The sequence below is a fragment of the Salvia miltiorrhiza genome, chromosome 4, assembly GCF_028751815.1.
Source record: "Salvia miltiorrhiza cultivar Shanhuang (shh) chromosome 4, IMPLAD_Smil_shh, whole genome shotgun sequence".
Lineage (NCBI taxonomy): Eukaryota > Viridiplantae > Streptophyta > Magnoliopsida > Lamiales > Lamiaceae > Salvia > Salvia miltiorrhiza.
The window spans coordinates 40,824,975-40,837,113 of NC_080390.1; the positions used below are offsets into that span (position 1 = coordinate 40,824,975).

Here is a 12,139-nt window from a genome sequence, read left to right on the forward strand (position 1 = left end):
AAGAGAGCGCAACCGGGCTCCTCCAACAGAGCCACCACTGAATCACATGTATCAGCCTAGGGTTGATCAATTTCAAGGAGGCAGATGGGGACCAACTGTGCAGGCTACCACGTTCGAACTGAAGCCGGGATTGATAAACATGGTGCAAGCTGAACAGTTTAGTGGAATGGCTGATGAAAATCCGCATGTCCACATCACTCAGTTTCTAGATATCTGCGACACTATTAAGCAGAATGGAGTGCCACCAGATGCCATCAGAATGAAGATGTTTGGATTCTCTCTCAGAGATAGAGCAAAGGAATGGTTCAAGTGTTTGGACAGAGGTGCTATTACTGGATGGGAGGATTTGTGTAGAGCTTTCTTGGCAAAATACTTTCCTGCCTCTAAAGCTCAGAAAATCATTGCAGAGATTTCTCATTTTTCCCAGCTAGGAGATGAGACCATTCATGATGCCTGGGAAAGATTTCGTGAGCTGCTCAGGAAATGCCCACAACATGGTTTCACAGAGGATCAGCAAATCATTCACTTTTATAATGGTTTGACTGGTCTAACAAAGAGTATGGTGGATGCTACTGCAGGTGGATGTCTTCTCCATAGAAATACAAAGGAGGCGTATCGTGTGATAGAAGAGATGGCCTCCAACAGTTACCAATGGCCGAATGACAGAAATTCCACGAGAAGAATTGCAGCTGTGAATGAGGAGAGAGATGATTTTAAGGAGAAATATGAAGCTCTTCAAAAGCAGTATGAGTTGGAGAGAAAGACACTGCTAGCTAAAATTCCTCAGCAGCCGAGTTTACCTGATGTGTCGCAGTTGGAAGATGCTAATTACGTCCAGCGGCAGTACCAATTCAATAGACCAAACTATCAAGGACATCAGGGCGGAAATCCACCGTATCATCCAAATAATAGGAATCATCCAAATTTTTCCTATTCAAATCCCAACAATGCTTTGCAGCCTCCACCTGGATTTTCTGTTTCTAGTGGGGGAGTCATCAATGAGCCAAAGAAAGATTCAATAGAGGAAATGATGAAGCAAGTTTTGGTGAAGGTCACCGGGATGGAGACAAACTCGGCAAACTTGGGAACCAAAATGTTCAACATGGAGCAAAACTTTTCAGCACTGTCCAAACAAGTGCAAATGTTAGAGAATCAAGTTGGTCAGATGGCCAACCAAGAAGCTGCGCAGCACACACCAGGAAAGTTTCCTAGCAACACTGAAATAAATCCCAAAAATCAGTGTAATGCGATCCATCTTCGAAGCGGGACTGAGTACCAGAATTTTCCAGAGCTGCAGAATGACAAGGGAAAAAGCAAAGTAGTGGAGGACGATGATGATGACTTGGAGGAGCTTGCAGCGAAACAGCCGCCTACCCCTAAGAAGGATTCGAGCTCTTCTGCTGTGAAGGAGCCCAATCCTACTCCTACGTTTCCCAGGCCAGAGTACAAGCCTGTAGCGCCTTTTCCGAATAGCCTGGCAAAGCCGAAGATGGATAAGAAGTTAGCCAAGTTCATGGAGATGTTTTCAAAGCTTCACATCAACATTCCTTTACTTGATGCTTTGAGAGATATGCTAGGCTATGCCAAGTTTCTCAAGGACGCAGTCTCCAACAAGAAGAAGTTGGGGAAATATGAGACGATAAATCTTTCCGAGGAATGCAGTGCTGTGCTACAAAGAAAGCTACCATTGAAGAAAAAGGATCCTGGCAGCTTTACCATCGCTTGTATGATGGGAGGACAGAATTTCTCTCGTGCTCTTTGTGATTTAGGGGCTAGCATCAATTTGATGCCTCTCTCTATTTTCAACCGGTTGGAGATTGGAGATATCAAGCCTACCTCTATTGCATTGCAGATGGCAGATCGTTCCATCACATATCCCAAGGGAATTGTGGAGGATGTCCTAGTGCAGGTGGAGCAGTTTATTTTTCCTGCAGATTTCGTAGTCTTGGACATGCCGGAGGACAAGAATACTCCATTGATCTTAGGACGTCCGTTCCTAGCTACCGGCCGTGCGCTTATTGATGTGCAGGATGGAGATCTCACATTTAGAGTCAATGATGAAAAATTGACTCTATCTATCTATGATGCTATGAGAAAACCAGCCGAGCCGCCGTTGGATGAGTGCAACATGATCGACTCTCTGATAGCTTTTCCTGCAGCTGTAGAGGATCCTTTGGAGGAGTGTATCACACAGAAACCTCCACCAAAGGAAGTTCCCCAGAATGAAATGATTAATTTGGCTGACAGTTTTCTAGCAAATTTGGAGGATGAAGAGGTTGAGAAGAATGAGCTCCCCAAGTTTGAAGCCAAGAAAAAAACTCAAGAACCAAAAGAAGTTCTGACTTTTGAGAAGTGTTTGTTTTTGGAGTATGATGGGGGGTCTTTGAAAACCCATACCCCCAAGAAGAAGAAAGTGAAATTCCGGATTTTTCGGAATAAGAATGAAAAGGGGGCAATGCTTGTGGAGGATGTCCGAGCCAAGAAAAGTGTTTTGGTGGAGAGGGCACCTAAGAGTAGAAAAGCTTTCCAATGGTTAGAATGCTGTTTCCGACCTCCATGAGTTTTTGAGGTATCGTCGAGCTCTAGACGTTAAATTAAGCACTTGTTGAGAGGTAACCCAACCTTTTTCTTTGTTTTGTTTTCCTTTCGTTTAGTTTCTTTTTGTTTTCTTTTGTTTCTTTGTTTCTTCGTTTTGGGGTTTTAGTGCAGTGTTGAGCTTGGAAGATGCGGGAACTCGCGCCTTGTTCATATCACCACCGTGGAGCATGTGTTTCTGTGAGTAGTGACACACATATCATCATCCCTCCAAACTTATTTTCGAACTTATGTTCTGTAATAAGTTTGGGGGAGGGGGGTGAGAGTAGATATGTGTATCACTTTTATTTTTTTTTTGTTGGCTTTATTGTTTCATCTTGCTTGGTTGGTGGTGGGTGTTTGTGATTATTTTTTAGATGATTATTGCTCCATTAGATTTTTTTGGTGAGATGCCAATGATGATTTCTGTAAAAAAAAAATATTGAATTTGATTTTCTTTGATGATTTGAGCATAATTGGAACTAATTTGCATAATTCTAGAGTGATTTTAACCTTGACTTTTGGACGTTGAATAAACCTGTGAGATTTTGAGCCATAACTGTTTATCATACACAGTTTATTCTTTGTTGTGAGTTTTGTCATGCATATGTAGTGATCTTCTAGAACTTGCCATGGTTTCTGTGTTGAGGTTGCTGTTGTGCCAGGATTAGGAGATGATTTTAGGCCATCTTTTGTTAGCCACATTTTTTCCCAAACACTGTCATTAACGAAAAATTATCCTTTGTTATCCACTTTGAGCCTATTTAGCTTTTATTCTTTAGCCGGATGATAGGGGGTGATTAAGTATATGGGGATCTTTGTGTGGTGAATATTCATAGTGGGTTGTGAAAAAAGAAGGGATGATTTTGTGTTACTATTTACTCTTATGAGCTCTAGAAAAGTTGTGGAAAGAAAAGAGAAAAAAAAAAAAAAAAGTTGTTGAAAAAAAAAGAGAAAAAAAAGAAGAAAAAAAAAAGAAAAAAAAAAAGTGTAAAGTCGAGTGTTTATTGAGAAATTTATTAGAAAATCGGCTTTGTTTGTTGGAAATAAATGGAGAGCATAAAAGAGTGTTTAGTTTTGTATGGTGATGATTAAATCCCTTGAGTTGTGTTGATTATGGTGATATAGTTGGGTGGAAGATGGAATTTATTCCATGCTTGATTAGTGAAACTATAAGGTTGGTGTTCTTGATCTATTTGAGTCACTTAGCCTATATTTCCCTACCTTAACCAATGTCCCTACATTATAACCCGAATAAAAAGACCTTTTTGATCTTAGTCCTGGCACACTATTAGCGATGGAGATTGTAGACGATTGGCAAGCCTATGGTAAGAGATCTGCAATGTATTGAATTTCGATGAGAGTATACACGTCCTATTCCATCAAATTGAGAGTTGAGTGATACACATACCTTGTGAGATTCAATTGTTTGGAATGTCAAGGTTGATTTTACAATAGGTTGTGTTTATTGGTGAATTTTGTGCTTAATTATTGAGGATTTGAGAATTTTATCATTCTTTATTATTCGGAGGCATCGATGAACTAGATTTCTTACCCATTCGTGTTATTGATTTTATTCTTCCCATTATTCGAGGACGAACAATGGCTTAAGTTTGGGGGAGTTGATAACACTCATGTTTCCATGGTTTTTAGTGTTCATATGATGTTATTTTATAGGAAACTGAGTGTTGGATGATTGTTTTATACTTAATTTGCTTTATCTTTTGAAACATGATTCTTATTCGAACTTTCAAGGAAATTTCAGGTTTATTGAGTTCGAATTTGGAAAACTTATCTGAAATAGAAGTTGTAGATTGTCTCGATACGAGTTCGTGAGCATAAACGGATCATAAATCGGAGTTCGGACGAGAAAGTTATGACCAAAACATGAAAGTCGCGCGCAGCAGCGAAACGGCGGCGACCCCGCGGCGACCGGGCGGCGACCGCCGCCTGAAGAAGGAAAATTGTGCAGCAGCCGGCGACCCAGCCGGCGACCGCCGCGCAGAGAAATCGGCGTGGCTGGCGATCAGGCGGCGCCCGCCGGGCGCCCGCCGCGTAATGAAGGAAAAACGTGAAGAATCCGGCGACCGCCGGGTGCCCGCCGTGCGATCGCCGTCAGCCCGCCTTTTTACGTTTTATTTCGTTTTTAAAGTCCTTTTCGAGCTCAAACTCTGTAGTTTTACCCTGACACTATATATAGGTCTTCCTTGTACCTATTCAGGGTTCCCAGCTTTAGTTTTTCAGTTTCCAACTTTCATATTTCAGTTTTATAGCTTTAGAACTTTTCAGCTTTCCAGTTTTCAAGGCTTGGATCAAGATTGAAGATTCAAGCCGCTACAATCGTTTTAATTCGGTTTTTATACAATTTGTTTTTACAATTGCGTTCAATTTAATTATGTTTATGTTTGATTTTATTATGTCTGGCTAGTCTTTTAATCTGAACCTAGGGTTTGTATATAGCTGATTGATTATGTGTTTTTGATTTATTGATATCAATTTGCCCTCCAACTTATGATTCATGATTCCTGGTGCTTAATCTCTTGTGAATTATCTGATCAATGATTTACATGTCTAGCTGTTCAGTTTGAGTCTTGAATGCGATAATTGTTCAGCCGATTCAGGAATGCATGATATAGTGTTAGCCTTGAGTCTTGAATGCGATAGGTGAAGCTATAGGAAGCTATTCTTTATGTGCTATTGGGAGTTAATTAATTCCTTGGAGTCTTGAATGTGAAAAGGGATTAATTAATCTACGTTCATAGGTGGTCGTTAGAGACGCTTGTGGATAATATAGTGATCTTTCATCAGGGTTGGATTAAAATTGGTAATTGAATCAATAGGTTGAATGCATGTAGTTGATTGGTGAAAATACATCCCTAGGGTCAGAGTTTTCCATATTTGAATTTCTCTACGTATTTTTATTAGTTTCTATTTGCGTTTTAATTTACGTCAACCAATCTCTACCTTTCGTTGCCTGAATATTACTATAGTTTAATTAGGATTACTTAGAGTAATTCGTTATAATAGTCTCTGTGGATACGATACTCGGTTACTGATTTTGTGCTGCAATTGCACCGTGTTAGTTGCGGTAATTTGTTGCTAATATTTTAGTTATCACGAATCCAAATCCCAATTATTAGAGTCCGGGGACATAAGATCACATACACGAAGACCAGCAAAGCCAGACGGGCAAGGAGAAGAAACCCAAAAAGAATCGTCCCTCCTCAACCACGGACCATCAAAAACCCGGACATTCATCCCATTACCAATCCTCCAGCGCACTCCCCTTCGTACCAGCTCTTGTGCGGAGCAAATGCTCCTCCAAGTGAAACTCGGACTGTGACCCACTGGGGCAGTGAGAAAGTTACCGTTTGGGAAATACTTCGCCTTTAAAACCTTGCAAAAAAGTGCATCTGGATCCTCAAGCAACGTCCAACCCATTTTTCCGAGAAGAGCCAAATTGAGTAGCTGCAAACTTCTAAAACCCAATCCACCTAGCTTCTTGTCCACACAGATCCGGTCCCATTTCATCCAGTTTATCCCCCGGCTCGATCCACCCTTGTTACTCCACGAAAAACTATTCATGAGCCTTTCCATTTCATCAGTCAAACTGGTAGGTAGAGAGAAGATAGCCATGCAATAAGAAGGTATTTCCTGCACTACAGCTTTAATTAAGATCTCCTTCCCGGCTTTTGAAAGCTTTTTGCCCTGCCAACTTTGGATCTTATTCCACATGCGATCTCGAAGATATTTGAAAATGTCTCTCTTCTTTCTACCAACAAGCACTACAACAAAAATGCTGATAGAAACCGGTTTAAAACCGGTTTCTATCTATTAAAATGACCGATTTCGTAACTAGCGGTTTCGTAGGGGTCCCCAAAAAAACGCTGATAGAAACCGGTTAAAAACCGGTTTCGTAGGTATCTACGAAACCGATTTTTAACCGATTTCTATTAGCATGACTTTTTAGCGATTTCATTTGTGTAAATAGACACCACTAAAAGTAGCGCTAATAGAAACCGGTTTTTAACCGGTTTCGTAGGTTATGTGGGGAATAAAAAAAATATTTTATTTATTTATTTTGTATCCCCTATAAAATTAATTTTTTAATAAAATAAAATCTAATTAATAATAAAAATAATAAACATCAAATATGGATTTACACATCTAATTATCATTTACATTCATTACAATTATCTAAAATGTTTCAACTATGAGTCTAACAATTTTTCAAAATCTAACAATCATCTAGAATGATTTGCATCAATTTCCAACTATGAATCTAATAACTTATCAAAAATCTAATAGCAAGTTTCAAAATCAAAATTCCAAAGATGCAATGTTCTTCAAGCCTCAACTTTTCAACAATTAATTTTTTTTCCCCTTTGCTTCCCAAGCTACCATTCATCATATTGCCTGCAAAAATCAAGCCAATAACATTCTCATACCAACAAAGAACATAAGCAACCTAAACTAGAAATTTCAGATAACACGCTAGACTTTTTCTTCCTCCTGTGACAATCAGAAAACAAATTGAGTGTAGATACTAAATAAAACAAGATCAATTGACCAAGAGCCAACCTTGAGATTTTCAAACAGATACTTCACCAAAAAATAACGTACCTCTGAATAGTGCTCCTCAATCTTGTCAATTGCTGCATTATAGTATTTGCTATATTGGTCATATCTATTCTGGAAACGAGATACAAAGTGTATCTTAGATTCAATTAATACTTGAAAAAATAAAAAATAAATAGATTCTGCTGATATACATAAACAAAGAAGATTCAAAATCAGAACTAATGGAGATTAAACCATATAAGAAGCAGAATATAATTAGAGTTCCAATTTTAGTTATGCAATAGTTTCAGTCGGCAAGCAGATGTTCAATTTCAAACATTAAGAGCTTACGCATCAAGAAAAACCCTGCATCACTTAGGCACTTGGCACTTGCATTTTGTGGCAAATAACTAGTGAAGTTGTCAAAATGTAGAAAGGTGGCCAAACCCCCAACAAAGCAACCAGAAAGCAAAGCCTGCCATAATAAACGTACATCATGCATGAACTCTTATCTTATGCTGCAATTTTACAAAATTTCTAATTGATTAATTGACTACACAACAACCATGATCCGTCCACATTATTTCGAACAATAAGAGAAGCGAAAAGACAATATCAGACAACAAGCAAATTTCAAGACACTGAATATTAAGTGCTAATCAACAAAGAGTTGTTTAAGTCGCATACCAAAAAAATTCAAGATTATATATTTCATGTTTCAATAGTGCAATTCAATAAAAATAAAATAGTATGGTTCCAAATAATCCTGCATTTGAAATAAATCTTAAAATTAACACCAATCTAGAAGAAGCTATTTACATCCAACAACACCCAAAATGAGATTCAAGTGCTCAACTACTTAATTCACAGTAGGCCTATTTCTAATTTTCTATCAGCACACTTGACCCCAAAATGACATATTGCTGGAAAATGTAGTCACGACAAGGTAAAGAATTCAACAACATAAACAAAAACTAACCTCTATTAGGAAAATGTAGTCACGACTGGACGACCCGAGAAAGGCTCAGGGTGGCAACGAAGCACGTCGGACCAGGGTAGAGAAAGGCAGATCAGAAGCTCAATGCGCGCAAAGAATTATACTCGGATGAAACAAGATTGTAGTGCAGCATAAAATTTGAACATCTTAGTTACAAGCAAAGAATTATACTCGGATGAAACAAGATTGTAGTGCAGCATAAAATTGATTTTCTGCCAGTAATTAATAATGAAATTAAGCTACACATAAACTAACCTCAAGGAGCAGCGACCAAAGAAAGCCTCACAGCAGCGGCTAAGTCGAGAGCAGACCGGAAGAGTACTGCCCTCTGATTTCAGCTGCTACTTCTGCTCCTGCCTCGTCTAGTATGTTAGCAATTACAACATTCGCCGTCTGGTGTACAACAAGGTAAACCAGAGCAAGCTAGGGCGATCGAACAAAGGCTCAGAGCAGCGGTGGCGGAGACCGGAGAAAGCTTCAGAGCAACGGCGTTTCTGGAGTACAGCAGCTCAAAGCAGCGGCGAAGCACGGCGCTAGGGGGATCGGACAAAGGCTCAGAGCAGCGTCGATTTTCGTTGCTTGCTGACCGGTGGAGATTGGGGCGGCGACGACGGCAGGGACACCTACGGATTTAAGATTGGAGCGAGGCGGTAGAGAACGTGGTTCGTGGCTTCGTTGATTGTTGAGATAACGACGGCGGCGGAAGGAACGAGTGGCGTTGGTCGGCGTGAATCGGCGCCGGAGAGATCGACGTGTTTAGGGCTGAAACTTTGGAAGAAGATGGTAGGCGGCAGAAAGGGGTTTAGGGCTAATGACGTGTTTGAACTTTGAACTCAGACTTTGGATTTATTTTTTTTCTTTTTTTTTTAATTCTGAAAAAGTCTTTAAAACCGGTTTAAAAACGGTTTAATATGTTAAATTAAAACCGGTGTCGTAATATAACTACGACACCACAGAAAAGAAACCGGTAGTAAATAACCGGTTTCTATTAGCGCACTTTTTTTTAAAAAGAAACCGGTTATACCTACGAAACCGGTTTTACGAGCTATGAAACCGGTTTTGAGCAAAAATCGGTTTCTATTAAAGTTTTTGTTGTAGTGAAGAGATGGAAGACCAAAATAGCGACCGGTGTTCAAAGGAGAAGAAACACCCAGAACCGAGGAAGCCTCAGCGCGATCCACATCAGTCGTGTTGGAGCTAAAAAATATGCCAGACTTTTGATAGTTTATAGCCTGACCCGAGGCCTGTTCGTAGGCACCCAACACGCGTTTAAGATTGGCACAATCACTCGGAGTGGCGCGACAGAAGAAGATGCAATCATCCGCGAACATCAAATGGGAAATGACAGGACCACCGCGACCAAGTTGAATACCATGAAGGTTCCTGCTAGCCGTCTCATGTCGAACCATAGCGGAGAGACCTTCGGCACATAAGATGAAAAGATAGGGGGACAACGGGTCCCCTTGCCGCAATCATAATGAAGACTATTTATACGAAAGGTGAAGAAAGAAAAAGGTGTTGGAAAAAGACAAAAAAAATATACGAAAATAAATAAATAGAGAAGATAAGAATTTGGCGTAGTCATAATGAAAATTCAACTCGAAAAAGTGGAGCTTTTTTGGCATTCAAATATTTATATATTTTACATTTTTTTGAATATAATATAAGGTCTAAACAAATCGTACTTTGAGATACTATACTTATTAAGACTTAAGAGGAGTTCCTCTAGAAAAAAAAGTTTAGGGAAATGTATCTCTTCAAATCTTTTTCGTCTGCATCAAAACTTTAACAAACTTCATCTCCAAAGTATTCCATATTTTTCAAGAGTTTGACATTCTACTCCTCTCTTTAGCAAACTCCATCTGCAGATTCACAAGGCCCATTCATCATGGGCCTTAAAGTTGTACTCCCTCCGTCCCAGCCCAATAGGCTCGTTTTCCTTTTCGGGACGTCCCAGCCCAATAGGCTCAGTCTTAAAATAGAAATAATTAGGGCTTTAATAAAAATCAATAGTTACTTAATTAAAGGGGATATACCCCTTAATGAACCCTAATCTACTCATTCAAGAAACTTTCGTCCCAAATTTTTCTCCTCTCTCTCTGTAAACCGCCCCGTCCCCCTTCTCTCTCTCTCAACAACAGAGCGGCGCCGCTGCCTCTCTAGAGCTCCAGCCACACAAATCCGCCGCCGCCTCAAGATTACAGCCTCTGTTGTGCCGCCGCCGCCGCCTCCTTCGTCGGTGGACGGTTCGGAGCCCCTCTCTATCTCGACGGGAAATTCCCCTTTCCCTTCGCCTTTCCCTTCCCCTTCCCCTTTCCGTCAATTCCCCTTCCCCTTCGCCATTTCCGTCACCGCCGCCCCCTCCCCCTTCTCTCTCTCTCAACGACGAGAGACGAGAGGTGCCGCTGACTCTCCAGAGCTTCGGCCACCAGATTCGTCGCCGCCTCCATCGCGTGTACCGCCTCCACCGCCTCTACCCTCCACCTTCTCCACCTCGTCTACGGTCTCCACCACCGCCATCCGCCTCGTACATCGGGATCCCCAGATCTGGTGAAGGAGACGATGTGGTGGCTGAAACCGCTGAGTTTTTGAATGGGGTTGCAGATCTGGAATTTTTTTTTCAGAGTTTGATTTTTAAGTTCTTGATTTAAGGTTCCGTTCTTGATCTGGAATCTTCTCTCCACCCTTTTCTTTCTCAAAGTTCCGTTCTTGATTTTTTTGGAATTTTCTCTCATAATTTGGTGAATTGTTGAAGCTTGAAGAAAATGAGCAAAGTAATTTATGTATTGAATTTTTGTTGCTGAATTTCTGCATTGAGTTTCATAGTTTGCTGAATTTTTTCCATTATGAAACGATAAGATGATGAGATTTGCTGAATTTTTTCCATCATAAAATTTGCTGAATTTTTTCCTTCTCCCCTCTTGATTTTGATGCATCGAATATGCTCTGTTGGATGATGCTATGTTGAATTCATTGTGTTTGATTCCTCTAATTAATTTCCAGATTTTCTCCTAATTAATTCGTGCAGTAAATATCAATGCAAATTTAATTTAGTTAAATTAAATGAAAATTGAGATAATGAAGCAAATATGATTAAGGAAAAATTAGGGAACATTTAAATCCTTAATTATTGGTGGACCACACCATTTACCTACTAAAAAATGAGTTTCTTAATCTCCGTGCCGAAATGAACTGGGCCTATTGGCCTGGGACGGAGGGAGTAGTACTCAACTTATTTATTGGTGGGGTAATTTTAAACACAGCCTCCAATTTTCTCAATGTAGCCCCTTATTAAAAATAATAATAAAAATAATTATAAATTTACTATTATACCCTTATAGCTTATTTAAAATTTGTAATAAATTAATAAGTTCTTGAAATTAATTTTCAAAGAACACTGCGTATAACCTTAACTTTTTATAACCCCATCCAAATATTTCTAAAACTTCTTATTATAGCCTCAGCTAAATTAAGAACATGATGATGGAGAAGAAGACAAAGCTTTTTCTTCGTCCAGAGAGAGAGAGCCGCTGCGCTACCGCATTGCCGCCGGCCAGAGACAATTGGGCTCTAGCTGTCTGCATTGCCGGAGGAAATCCTTCTGGGCTCTGTTCTACTTGCCGTTTTGGGGGTTTTCCTCTTTTGTCGCTATGGGTTCTTGAAAAAGATTGAGGATAGTAAGCAATCGGACAAGGGAGATACCGCTGCCGCCGCCACCATCGTCGACGAGAGGGAATACAGCCAATTTAGGAAGCAAATACCCAGACTTTTCACGATCTTTTTATGAATGTTTTAGCGAAATATCTAAAGTTTTCGACAATTCTTTGAAAATTTCTTGTTTCAGGTTTGAGCTCTTGGTCTTCGATCAGGAAGCAAGCGAATGCGATGCTTACCCATGCTTACTCATTGAAACTCCTCTGTAAAAAAAAGAAATTCACACACATTCGTAATGAAACCCTAATCGTTGAGTGAAGGCATATATAATCTCGTGAAATCAATTCCCCAAAA

At 39.9% G+C, this 12,139-nt stretch overlaps 1 protein-coding gene, 1 long non-coding RNA gene and 1 other non-coding gene across 3 annotated transcripts; all 3 read right to left on the reverse strand.

Moving 5' to 3' along the window:
- Positions 1-394: 394 nt before the first annotated feature.
- LOC131024016 (small nucleolar RNA R71) lies at positions 395-501 on the reverse strand. Its single transcript, XR_009101612.1, has one exon. It is a non-coding gene; the product is annotated as a small nucleolar RNA R71 (small nucleolar RNA).
- A 5,187-nt stretch (positions 502-5,688) lies between these two features.
- LOC131023439 (uncharacterized mitochondrial protein AtMg00310-like) lies at positions 5,689-6,309 on the reverse strand. Its single transcript, XM_057952980.1, has one exon. The coding sequence runs from the start codon at positions 6,307-6,309 to the stop codon at positions 5,689-5,691; it is 621 nt and encodes a 206-aa protein (XP_057808963.1).
- A 397-nt stretch (positions 6,310-6,706) lies between these two features.
- Positions 6,707-9,083, reverse strand: LOC131021669 (uncharacterized). The gene is made up of 4 exons (XR_009101027.1): positions 8,114-9,083; positions 7,486-7,609; positions 7,198-7,266; positions 6,707-6,990 (listed from the first exon to the last, which is right to left on the reverse strand). It is a non-coding gene; the product is annotated as an uncharacterized LOC131021669 (long non-coding RNA).
- Positions 9,084-12,139: the final 3,056 nt, after the last annotated feature.

What these genes read in the sequence shown, in the direction of transcription:
- LOC131023439 (XM_057952980.1), bottom strand. Translation starts at nt 6,309, where the DNA reads ATGTGGAATAAGATCCAAAGTTGGCAGGGCAAAAAGCTTTCAAAAGCC.